Raw genomic sequence first — 13954 nt, 5'->3', positions numbered from 1 at the left:
TTGCCACAAGGTGCAACCAATTCATAAGCCTGAAGAATAGAAAAGCCAGATTAGACTTTGCCAAAAACATCTAAAAAAGCCAAACCAGTCCTGGAAAAGCATTCTTTGGATGAAACTAAGATTAATCTGTACCAGAATGACGGGAAGAAAAGTGTGGAGAAGGCCTGGAACAGCTCATGATCCAATGCACACAACGTCATCTGTAAAACATGGTGAAGGCAGTGAGATGGCATGGGCATGCATGGATTTTAGTGGCACTGGGTCATTGGTGTTTATTGATGATGTGACAGAAGCAGCCAGATGAATTCTGCAGTGTTTAGAGATATACTGTCAGCCAGATTCAGCCAAATGTAGGAAAGTTGATTGGACGGCGCTTCACAATACAGATGGACAATGATCCAAAACACATTGCAAAAGCAACCCAGGAGCTTTTGAAGGAAAAGTAGTGGAACATTCTGCAATGGCCGAGTCAATCACTTGATCTCAATCCAATTGAGCATGCATTTCACTTGCTGAAGACAAAACTAAAAGGCAGAAACACCCACAGTCAAAGAACAACTGAAGACAGCTGCAGTTAGAGCCTGGCAAAGCATAAGAAAAAAAGGAAACCCGGTCTTTAACGCCCATGGGTTCCAGACCTCAGGCAGCCATTGCCAGTAAAGGATTCTCAACAAAATATTAAAAATGAACATTTTATTTATGATTATATTCATTTGTCCAATTACATTTGAGCCCCTGAAAATGGAGGGACTGTGTATAAAAATAGTTGCAGTTCCTAAAATTTGTACTTGATATTTATGTTCAACCCCTTGAATTAAAGCTGAAAATCTGCACTTCAAATTCATTTGGATTGTTTTTTTTTTTTAACTTTATTCTGGTTGCATACAGAGCCAAAAGTATGAAAATGATGCCTGTGTCCAAATATATATGGACCTAACTGTATAATCACAATTAAATACAGTGTACCCTTCCCCTTATTCACAAACTTCCCCAAAAACACATATAAACGTTAAACCCCAAAAAGTGTGATAATCTTATGAAATATGCTTAGTATCCCAAGTATAAATACAAATATAATAAGTGCTCAAAACAAAAAACACACAAGTCCCAAAATAATAAATTAGTCCTTCAAAATATCAAAGTCATTCCAAATCTCAAAATCAACCCCCAGGTGAAGACAGCCTCCAAAGTAATTTCTGAAACCAAAAAACCTCGAAAAGAAAGGAAAACGCACAGAGTGTACTATCCTTTACTTGAATTATTCATTCCATAACGCATGTGATTCATATGTTGTCTGGGGACCATATATACAACATAAAAAGAGGTTTCCGTGAACATTCATGATCAAAACATTATAGGGATTTCCACCATAGAGACCCATCCCCCCCTTAAATTTGTAGGGATAGATGTGGCACAACACCATTGGCGTGGTTCTAACAGGTGTAGGCAGGTTTCACGCTTGGAAACCAAGTGGATTTTTGAAATCAAGACTTTGACCCCTGCAGGCCACAATGTCGAAGTGGACATTAACTGCTTCAATCGACAACAGCTGACATCTACCACTACCTTTTCAATTTATAGCATACTCATTTTTTCACACAGGCTTTTATCTTATAATGTGATGATTTTAAACCACTTCTAGATATGAGTATCTAGAGCACCAACTCCCAGAGGTGTAAACAATCTGGACAGAAGATATTGTACCATTTTACCATTTATTCATGTATAACCAACAAGTACATATTACATATTTAATATTTTAATTAATTTTATTATTATTAATATTCTGTTTTAGTGGACTAATATAAAATTTTAGCCAAACCACATATTTACAGTTGTGTTCAAAATAATAGCAGTGTGTTGAAAAAAGTGAATAAAGCTGAAAATCCTTCTAATAGCTTTTATTTCCATACACACAAATGCACTGGGAACGCTACACATTCTATTCCAAATCAAAACATGAAGAAAAATATATCAAATGTGTTGTTCTTCTAAAAAAATTGAAGAAAAGTGAATATTAGACTGTTCAAAAATATAGCTGTGTTTGTATTCTTCTTTACAAACTCAAACATTCACTATATAAACTGAAAAATGTTTGAAGATTTTGCTTTCCTTTGAATCAATTAATATTTAGTTGTATAAGCACTGTTTCTGAGAACTGCTGTACATCTGTGTTGCATGGAGTCAACCAACTTCTGGCACCTGTGAACAGGTATTCCAGCCCAGGATGATTGGACTACATTCCACAGTTCTTCTCTATTTCTTGGTTTTGCCTCAGAAACTGCATTTTTGATGTCACCCCACAAGTTTTCTATTGAATTAAGATCTGGGGATTGGGCTGGCCACTCCATAACGTCAATCTTGTTGGTCTGGAACCAAGATGTTGCATGTTTACTGGTATGTTTGGGGTCGTTGGCTTGTTGGAACACCCATTTAAAGGGCATTTCCTCTTCAGCATAAGGCAGCATGACCTCTTCAAGTATTCTGATGTATTCAAACTGATCCATGATCCCTGGTATGCGATAAATAGGCCCAACACCGAAGTATGAGAAACATCCCCATATCATGATGCTTGCGCAACCATGCTTCACTGTCTTCACAGTGTACTGTGGCTTGAATTCAGTGTTTGGGGGTCGTCTGACAAACTGTCTCCGGCCACTAAACCCTAAAAGAACAATCTTACTTTCATCAGTCCACAAAATGTTAAGTCATTTCTCTTTAGGCCAGTCAATGTGCTCTTTGGCAAATTGTAACCTCTTCAGCACGTCTTTTTTTTTCAACAGTGGGACTTTGCGTGGGCTTCTTGCAGATAGCTTGGCTTCACATAGGAGTCTTCTAATTGAAACAGTACTCACAGGTAACTTTAGACCTTCTTTGATCTTCCTGGAGCGGATTGTTGGCTGAGTCCTTGCCATTTTGGCTATTCTATCCATTCGAATGGTAGTTTTTCGCTTTCTTCCATGTCTTTCAGGTTTTGGTTGCCATTTTAAAGCATTTGCGATCATTTTAGCTGAGCAGCCTATCATTTTCTGCACTTCTTTATATGTTTTCCCGTCTCCAATCAACTTTTTAATCAAGGAAAGCTGTTCTTCTGAACAATGTCTGGAATGGCCCAATTTCCTCAGAATTTCTGAGAGAAATGCACTGTAACCAGCATGTACAACATTTGCTGCCTTCCTTCCTTAAATAAGGGCAATAATTGCCACCTGTTTTTCAAAGAATAAATGACCTCACTAACAGAACTCCACACTGCTATTATTGTGAACATGCCCCTTTCAATTAGTGATTCAATTACACAGAATCAGCAGCATGCATGTCATGACTGTTGGGTCTGTTGGATTTCTATTACTCTACTACACCTGCTAGTAAATTATTTGGCATGTAGAAATATAATTTCTACCAAAAACAGTGATTGATCCGGTTAGTGATGTCTGACTGCTATTATTTTGAACACAACTGTATATCTGTCATATACTTTTACGATACATACTTTTTATATTATGTATTCTATAGTTCACATCCTTAAAAAGGTGTGCATCATCACACTAGAAACTTATATATGCCTATGTGGCATTTTAGAATTCATTAATTTTTAACTAATCTGATATGGATCAATATGTATGTATGTACTATATATCAATCTCTAGCAATTTGTCCTATTATATATAATATACTGTATAAGCACCGTTAACCAGAATATGCTAACAACCGATTTTAGATTGATATATTTGTTTTTAACCATCCTGTGCTCATATATCTGCATTCCATTCGATCACCAGTAAAATGGTGACCACAACACTCGCGCATGCGAAGTTGCTTGTGCGCGCATGCGCAGTTTAATGCGCATTATGACGATCCACAATTACATGGCGCCCGCGCAGTGAGGCGAATCTCCGGCAAGATGGCGCTCGTTCATTTGCAAGCGCATCTTGCTATATATAGAACCAAAATGACGTCTGGTGGCTATGGCATCACCCCTACAGTAGACGTATTATTATATGAAATGCGTCTAGAAGGAGCCCTTGCACACCTTGACATCACGCCCCCGGATCAGGGAGGTCCGTCAGCCACTATCACTTGTATACTGGTCAGTGTATTCAGCAGCTTCATGCTGCATTGCTACTCACAGTTACCCTGTGCCTTTTTATATCTGTGTATGTACACCACCTACACTATATACTTTTATGCTCAATAAATTGTTTTGAATACTACACTATGAGCATCTACATTTCTGTTGCTCTGCACTGAGCTTTAACACCCCAACCCAAGATTCCAGGGGATCTGCTTAGACCAAAGGAGAGAAGTCCCAGACCAGACCGGCATACTTATAACCAAGGAGAGGGACCCCCTGAGGGACATCACATTACCAGGCAGTACCAGCACAGATCCTCCGGCCATTGAGATATCTATACGCGCATTAAGATTGTGCTTCTGGTGAGTGGGCAATCTTTCCATTCTTTTCACCAGGACACCGTATTGGATTCCATACTGGGTTAACAGAGTCACCATATCATTACCCTACTTTGGACTCACTTTTTAGCACTTTTTAACTGACTTAAGGTGTTATATATGATTTTACCCACAATATAAGGTTTCCATTTGAGTCTCATAATTATACCATGTATTTAAGCGCTGCACTTTATTTTACAAATACTGTGAATTGAACTGGGACCTGGAGAATTTGAAAGAGCAGGTCTTACTGCAATTTGTAGGACTCATTCAAATGGGTGCTGACACCCAATCTTGCATGCTGGAGACCTAAAGTTTCAGTGGCTGATTGTTCAGGAGCAGCAGGAATATCAGATATAGAATCTGCAGGGACGAGTGCATACTGATCACCTGTACATTCAGTCAGCAAATAATTGGGTAACTGGGACATGACATTTTGCATGGCTGTCGTAAAAACCTCAGCTGAGGGAAGAAAGGGCTCAGCCACACCCAACATAGCCAAGGAGGACTCCGATGGGAGAACAGAATCTAAGGTCAGAGGATAACTTGATGCTCCATGAAATTTACCAATTCCACCACAGATGTAACTAATGTTGTTAACGTTTTTCCTTTCCTTCCTACTAGAGTGGATAATGTCTGATTTTGCCACTTATGGCAGTGCCGCCATAGTAGTCTACTTTCTCTCCTCTGAAATACCCACTATCATTCTTGGAGATTTTAACATCCCCCATTAATGTGAACAACCCAGCTACATCCCAATTCTTCAACCTATCCTCATCTTTTGCCTTAACACAATGGACACAGTCCTTCACTCACTGATGGGAATACATTAGACCTTGTTTTCTCCCATCTTTGCACTCCCTACAACCTCAAACACCCACTTTCCTCTCTGATCACAATCTCATCAACTTCACAGTGTCTTCATCTTCAAACACCTATCCCTCCAAGCAGCAAACAATTACTCGCAGAAACCTTCACAACTTTAACCCTTCTCTTTTCTACTCTGCAAATGACCACCTCTATGATAGAATCTCTCCTCTGTCCTGCTCTGACCACTTCTGGCTAAAACAGTTCACTTTCATCCACACTAGACTCACTTGCTCCCATAACTAAATGAAGTATCAGGCCCCAAACAACACAACCTTGGCATACTGATGACACCAGAAATCTCATGAGACAGTCATGCACTGGAGCGATTGCGGCGTAAAACCAAATCCCAGCAAGCATTCACCGTATGTAAATCTGCTTTCTTAAAACAGAATTCCTCCCTCCATGCTGCCAAAACAAGTCTACTTTGTCACTCTTATTAATACCTTTTCATCCAGTCATCATTGTCTCTTCTCTACTTTTAACTCTCTTGCTCACTCTCTCACTTCCACCCAGTAACTCACTCACTGCTTACAAGATTGCCAATCATTTCAAAAACAAAATTGATATTCCATACTATTACTACTTTACCTCTCTGCGGCTTTTGATACTTTTGACCATCCCCTCCTTCTCAAACTCCACTCTCTTGGCTCCCCAAGACTCTGCTCTCTCCCGGTTCTCCTATCGCAGCGTTCCTTCAGTGTTACCTATAACTGTCTCCACCGCTCCACTTCCACTTTCTGTAGGGGTCCCTCAAGGTTCTGTCCTTGGACCCCTTCTCTTCTCCATCTACACGTCCTCCCTTGGTACTTGAAGTCATGGGAGTTTATCAAGTGACCATCTCTATGCTGATGCACAAATCTCTCTTTCTACTCCTCACCTAAGTGACATATCAGCATGGATGTCACTGCACTTCCTCAAACAAAATCTTTCTAAAACGGAGCTCATACTAATCCCTCCAGCCCATGTCCTCTCCCTTGACTTGTCCATCAAGATCAATAATACTACCATCAGTCCATCCCCCTCATGCCAGGGTACTAGGTGTAATCCTCGACTCCCATCTGTCCTTTCAGCCCAAAATCCAATCAGTGTCCAAATCTTGTAGACTTCACCTCCGAAACATCTCCAAGATACACCCATTTTTAACCACTGAAACCACTAAGCAACTTATTTACTTCCTTGATTATTGTAACTCCCTTCTCATTAGCCTACCTAATCGCAGGCTATCCCCCCTTCAGTCTAACATGAATGCTGCTGCCAGACTCATCCACCTTACCAACCGTTCCATATCTGCCATTCCTCTCTGCCAATACCTCCACTGGCTTCCCATTGCCCAACGAATAAAATTCAAAATATTAACAATAACATATAAAGTCATTTATAACTCTGCCCAAAATTACATCACCAATCTTGTCTCCAAATATCACCCAAACTGTGCTCTTCGCTTCTCCCATGACTTCCTGCTCTCTAGCTCCCTTGTCCCCTCCTCCCATGCCCATCACCAGGACTTCTCCAGAGCCTCCCCCATCCTCTGGAACGCTCTACCCCAATCTATCAGACTATCGCCTACTCTGCCCACTTTTAGGCGATCCCTGAAAACCTCTCTCTTCAGGGAAGCCTAACCCGCTTCAGCTAATAACTGAATCTTCCATTTTTCCATCAGTTCATTCCCCACAGTTATTACCTTTTGTGCCGCCAACTCCTTCCTCTTAGATTGTAAGCTCTAAGGATCAGGGCACCCTTAACCATCTTGTATTGAACTTCATCGTTGCTGTATTGTCTCCCTTTATAATGTAAAGTGCTGAGCAAACTGTTGGCGCTATATAAATCCTGTATTATTATTATAATAAGTCTGCAGACACTCATTAAAGCAGAGTTCCACTCAACCTTTCAAAAAAAATAAAAGTCAGCAGCTACAAAAACTGTAGCTGCTGACTTTTAAAAAAAAAGCCAGTTATCTGTCCCTCGGTCCCGTGGTGTGTCGCCCCGCAGCTAGTTTCACGGGCCGTCCTGTACTCCAGGAGGCCGGCATCTTCAGTGTGGGCACCCGGCTGTGATAGCTTGCGGCTTCACAGCATCGTACCTACTGCGCATGTGAGAGTAGCGCTGCGCTTCGTGAATGGTCCTGTAGTCTTCTGGAACCGGTCACGTGTCCCAAAAGACTACAGGGAGGGAGGACACCTTCCGCTTCCGATCGCCTAGGCGATCGGACTGGAAGTGGGAGTGGGTACCTGTCAAATTTGGGTACCCGCTCCCTAAAGGTGCCAATCCTTAATGGGGAGCAGTCCTTAAAGCAGAACGTCCCCTTTTGGGTGGAGCTCCGCTTTAAGGAAAAAGATGGGAACAGAGGGGCTTGGACTGTGATAGGATGCATGCAATGAAGTAACCAAAACCGTCCCCTAACAGAGGTAAACAATAGATGAGGATGGTAAAAAATGGGAGGTAGAACCTTTGCTTACTACAGGGCAGGAAACAAGTGTCGGCTGGGGGCGAATTTGCGTCAGTGAACTAATCCATCATGGAAAATTAGGTCCTAACTCCTTAGTACAGACAAAAATAAGAGCATTTCAGAAAGTGTGGGGGTCACCAGCAGGGGCCACACCTCAGTTGAGCTTTTGTTTTGTATATAGTGTCCTACTTTTGCAGCTGGCAGTATATCCCAATTGCCAAGATTAAGAGAGCTGTGTCCTTCAATGAATGAAACAAAAATAACTACTTGGTGCAGCGCTTTTAATACAATATACTGGCACAGAAAGTGGGAAAACAGTTCACAGTGATGCAATAGAAGCCTATTTAAAAAAACAGCATCACTGGGATGGTATCTCCAAATAGGAAGGAGACACTAAAGTATACCAGTACACACATGTAGGTTCAGGCTAGCTGCAATAGTAAGGTTATTGCAGTGAAAACCTTATATTTTAGCATAAAAATTTTTGTAAACAGATTTCATGACGAATGGGCTTTGTAACGTTAGGTCACTTTTAATAGGAGTCCTTTATATTCAATACACCCGGCCGTTGTGCATCTTACTGAAATATGTGCTTTGCAACTTCCACTCACGTTGTTTCAATAATCACATTCAAACTTGAATTTCAGATGACATTGGAAAAGATTTCCTGCTTGTTATGTTGATAGTTACTTAAAGTCTGAAAATCTAAGAGCCAGCTTTAAAAGACAGCAGTTAGCAAAATGCAGCTTTACTGCCAGGCCCAAATATCGACACGTAAACAACTATTAGAAGTATGTTAATTTATTGTTGCCTATCAGCCTTCAACTGTCATATACTTAGGTTTGTTAACAGAACAAGGATTCTGATTGGTTCCTATTGATAAGCAATTTTCACATTAGCAGTTATGCACACTGCTCACTAGGATGCACTGCTCACTAGGATGGCTGCCAGCCCTCTAGCTATATTTCCTGTTGGTCTGCACAGCCATATTTAGACCCAATGCACAACTGTTGTAACAGTGGAGGTAAGACTGAAAGTGGAGGTGTATCTGGCTCCATATCTCTTTTTGTGACTTAAAACTTTAAAGTCAGTGTTTGTTAGAACCCAAGATTTAAAGCTGAAAAAATGCTCAAGCAAATTAAAATGGAATTACAATTCAATTCTAACCAAGCCTAAACCTATTCCCACCCATATTTAAGTCCATTTTATCTGCCCTGTAAATGAAAAAATGTCTATACTTATCTATGCTGAAACTGTTCTCGGTCTGGTCACATGATCCGGTCCTAGTGACTGCTTCAGTGTAAAGGAGGGACAGCAAACAACAGTTGCCCCACTGTAAGCCTATGGGTGACATCATCATCCTCGCTCTGCAGCCGTTGTTGCTGCATATCCTATATACTGAAGCTGGCGCTGGGATGCGTTCATGTGACTGGACTGAAGGGGCTTTAGAATAGTTAAAAAGGAGAAAGTACAGCCAAAGCGCTTTCGGTTGTACTTCTCCTGTGGATCACAGGAGTGCAGTCATGTGACCCCTTTTCAGCTGACAGCGGGCTGATGCCTGCTGTCATCTGACATCACTCAGCCGGTCCTGGCTGGGGAAAGATCCTGACTTTAAAGTCGGGATCCACCCCAGAGTCTGGAGCGACACCCGACTCAGCCTCTCAGTGATCTATTGAGAGCCTGAGCAAGCAGCTCTGTCCCCCTCCACGATCATTGGAAAATTTCTTACATTTTGGCAACAGCAAAGGAAATACTGAAATGGGCATGCAGCACTTCAGTGCCTCAGACAAATTACACTAGGAACACCAGCAGGTCCTAAAACGTCAGCGAACATGTGTCTATGAATATCCTTAGATATACTTCATTCTTACAGTAACAGGACTGTTACTTCAAAAATGTTTTATAAAATGTTAAGTCAGTGATTTTTCTGGAACCAGACAAACCAAGGATTTACAGTGGAGTGATATCAATCCAGGTTACTCATTCAATCACAGCTACCACACCTACCCACCTGAAGTGTGCAGTTATTTCCATGTGAGAGCGCAGCTCACATCGACAAGATGTACAAACAACCTGAAATGGAATGTCTTTACAAAGTGCAGTCAAGACTCTCTTTGCATAGGATGGAACAGGGACTGGGCATGAAACTCCTTTTTCACCTACAATAGGAGAAAGTGTTTATTAAAACAGAATCAATGCATTGATTGGAAATTAACCAGTAATGATTTTAACTTTTATAATACAATTCAAAAATCTTTACCTATACAATTGCATTAGAATACTCATAAAATTTAAAAGCAAATATTTTTTTTGCTGTACTTTTTTTAAAAGTGTAAGGCTCCATGAATACTGGACCATTTAGCTGCTCTCAGAAGGGCTGTACAGGAAACCTGTGCCCTTCATCCGCAACTAAAACGCTAGAGCCCCATGCACTAGAGCTAAAAGCCTAGCATGGACGGGACCTTAAATGTTGTACGGACTCAAAACATTGCAATATGTCCAAGGCTGCATTATTATATGCTGTCATATTGGGATGCATTTACTGAGCGGTTTCTTTGGACAACTGAATGATACAGTGAAACTAATAGTTAATAAAATAGTTTTCATCTGCATAAAGCAACAGCCTTAGGGCTCATGAACACAGGCATTTGAAAAAACTTTTCTGACCGCTGGAAACTGACTGCTAGAAAACGTAGGTCAAAAATGTCAGTTTAGCCGCGTTTACCTACCGTGTTTATGTTTAGAAGTTTTTTATTAAAAGATAACCTCAGGAGACCCCCCCCCCCCCAAATGCCCAGAGTGCACTGAAAAATAGTAAATAATTAACTATTTCAGACATTTTGTGAGAAATAGAGCAGAAGCAGGGAGAGCACTACTTTTTGATGGGTGTTGCAACTGTAGCAAAAGTGGCTCGTGAAACATGCTTGGCACTCTGGGCGGCGCTACATAGTGCAGTAATGCCTCCGGATGCATTCTGGAGTGCATAAAACACTCCTTGTGCTGTTTTTGCTGTGTTCCAGTACAGTTCTGTGCAGAAATAATGCAGCACGCTCTACCTTTTTTCCCAGCATGAGAAACCTGGAACCGACTGCACTGGTGTACTAGGTCCATTTGAAAACATGGAAAACGCTGTGCATGCATTTTTGAGGCAGAAAAAAGGCACTGGTCAACATCTGGATATGAACCAGCGCAAAAACGTGGCTAAACGCAAACACGCATAAACGCGTTTACACGCAGTTACAAGTGTTTGAAACACCAGTAAACTCTACTCCTGAATGCAATTTTTGTGCTTTCAAAAAAATGCCTGTAAACTACTGTGAACGACTATGTGTACATGGACTTATAGGAAAAACATAAAAAGGAGAGTTCAGGGGCTGCTGAAAAAAAATGCACAACTGCTCCTAAACTACAGTTAGCCGCTGCAGTATACATGAGCCCTTATCCTGGCTGTTTCTTGCTCATGAGTAGACCTATTGCATAGATCTAGTTAATCATGCAGACTGGCTATCACACTGGGCAACAAAATTAAAAAGGTATCTAAACACAAGAACAAAAATGTAATATTATGGCTTACCAGTCCTTAGATTCGGTGGTTGCATTAGTTTAAATTTTTCTGGCTAAGTACAATTACTCCAAGTACAGAAAAGTACGTAATGATTCTGACAAAAATCTATAGTCCTTTCAACTTTCTGTGCAGTGAAATGAAATTTCAAACAATCTTATCAGTTTTCTGAACCATCTTCTGTGAACTACATATGCCTCTCCCTATGTAATGCAAATAAGGATAGGTTGTGCTTTATTCCAAATCAGGAGAACAGCTGCACTTCTACAGATACAGTACAGTAAATGAGTGTTGTCACCCTAGGACAAGAAGTGTGCTGCTAGTAGGATCATCAGGTGAAAATGGAGGATAAATACTGAAATATAAAGAAAACTAATGCACCTACCACATTTAAGGACTGGTAAGCTGCAGTATAATATTTTTTATAGTTGTCACAACATTCTTTTTCCAAGTCTATGGAGACACAGCCTTTGATCAAAAGATCAACCAAAACCAATAGAAAAAAAAAGAAGGGGTAGTGTCATTTGATGGCTTAACCATCAATTGGACAGAAATGTCAGTTAGTGGCAAGCACTACAAGGATAAACCATAACATGGCAATTAGCCCTGTTAGAAAGGCAGGAGCGATGTCCTTCAGTGAACGTTTAGAAAATAATTTAATGCAGAGTACAAATATTTAACTTTACCATTCGTCGCTGAGACACAAACTTTGACCAATAGGTCAACTAGAACCAGTGGGAGGTCCACAAACAGTACACTATCAACTGGTGGGCAAAAATTCCAATAAAACAAGGTAATTACTCCATCATCAAAATAGGGTGAATCACACTTCTGCCTGAAAAAGATTTGCAGCCAAAGCGGGCATCTACCAATTTAGCCACATTGACCTTTAAAGTGGTTTAAACCTGTGGACAGAAGGCCAAATTAGAGCCTTATGGACTTGGAACAGCCCTGATGGAATGAGACCAAAAAGGAGTTTTCTTAATAGCACAGGCATGGGTTATGACCGGTTTATTCCATTTAGAAAAGGTAAATGAAGGGACTGCCAAACCTTTCAGGCACTATCCGCGTTAACAAACAGGGAATCTGTGTTCCTAAAGCACACACTTGAATGTTAATGGTGCCCAGTGCTAGATGCTGATACACTTTTTTTTTTTTACATAAAAAATAAAATCCTGCAACAATAAAAAGTATGACAAGGAGTCCGAATGACTTCACACACCACCTGAAACAGGCTGCCACTCAAGAAATCTGCCCCATTTCTGGCATCAGTGGCAGACTTTGTGCCTCCTGGATAGGCAACATATTCAACAGCGTTGTTGGACCGTTTCCTTTACAGAGTGACCCTGAAGGAGGCTCTATCCACTGAAGCCGATCCAGTATGATCACCCAGAAGTCCTTTGAGAGAAAAAGTTGAGATTATTCCCTGGTCCAATGACTCCAAGTCCAGAAGGAGTCTAAAATTCCTCCTCCACTTGTAAAGTCTCATGTTCACTACCACAATCCTAAAAGGAATTTGAACCACACCGCCAGGGATGCGATCAACTAGGTCAGAGCTAGGCTTACACAGCTGTTAATACAAAATTTTCTAACCAAGGCTAACAGGGATTTGACCCACTTTGGCAGAATCTCCCACTGCAAATATCAAGTATGGAACTGGGCATATAGAACTGCCTCAAAGGCAGCTACCATCAGCCCCAGTAAAGACCACCAAGATCTTACATGCCCTGCAGTTTTTAAAGGTTTTTTTCAAGGGCGGAAAAATGTTGGCCAGTCCAGACTCAATTTCAGGGTACCCAACAGGGAACATGGGCAAGGAAAGAATCAAGCTCAGGTACCCAAAGTGGGAAGATGGGCACAAAAATTACCTGACATTCAGGAGTAGCTGAATACTGAGTGAGTGTGAAAGTGTCAGCTGGAGATTCTCCTCCAGCTCCTTGACAGAATTCACCCTCAGCAGTAGGTCATGGATGTATCCCACTATGAAGAGAACAATCAGATGAAGCACTGCTAGCACTTTTATGAAAGCCAGGACATTTGGGATCTGGGTAAGATGGTTCGTGTGTGTGCGCGCGTGTGTGTGTGGGGGGGGGGGGGCATGGCCAGATGTAGCAGATGCCAGCCTGAGGAGCACCCACGATCTTGACTCATCCTGAGCAGCTTTTACCTCTTAATCCTACTGGTCACCAGGTCCCAGAGTGTTGGACACATCTCCGCTGGTCTCCTGCACCTTCTTGAATGCCATCCCGCCAAAACCTCCCTGCCACACTGGCTGGGAAGAAAGAGTAAGTGCTGCAGGTCCCTGGTGTGGGTGCCATCTGGGCCAGAAAACTCCATATACTCCTGGCTGAGTTGAAGATGGCAGCAGAACCCGATGGCGCTGCAGTGCTCTCCATACAGGGAGACACTGACAACACTACTGTCATCCTGGCAGCCATAGAGCAGTGTAACACCTCTTTCCTTGTCCGGAATGATCGGGTGGCGTGTAATCTCATCAGAAATTACCTGAATAAAATCAGGGGCTGCTTCTCTGAGACCAAGGATCGAATATCTACAATGGAAGATTTAACAGCTCAACACATAGATTTTCTCCAGTCCTTGCAAACTGTAGTTCCACATCCCCCTCA

At 41.5% G+C, this 13954-nt stretch overlaps 1 protein-coding gene across 3 annotated transcripts in view; it reads right to left on the bottom strand.

Moving 5' to 3' along the window:
* ZNF451 (zinc finger protein 451) overlaps positions 1-13954 on the bottom strand; it is a 106957-nt gene that overhangs the window by 42211 nt on the left and 50792 nt on the right. For all 3 annotated transcript variants that reach the window (XM_089694120.1, XM_089694117.1, XM_089694118.1), the window contains exon 9: positions 9777-9924. In XM_089694120.1, the coding sequence (XP_089550246.1) occupies positions 9777-9924 (148 nt within the window). The remainder of the gene's footprint in view (positions 1-9776; positions 9925-13954) is intronic.

The sequence above is a fragment of the Staurois parvus genome, unplaced genomic scaffold, assembly GCF_062004578.1.
Source record: "Staurois parvus isolate SC_StPar_1 unplaced genomic scaffold, SC_StPar_1.0 ptg000652l, whole genome shotgun sequence".
Classification (NCBI taxonomy): Eukaryota; Metazoa; Chordata; class Amphibia; order Anura; family Ranidae; genus Staurois; species Staurois parvus.
Note: the sequence above shows the minus strand (reverse complement) of the source record. Positions and strands in the feature narration are given on the sequence as shown.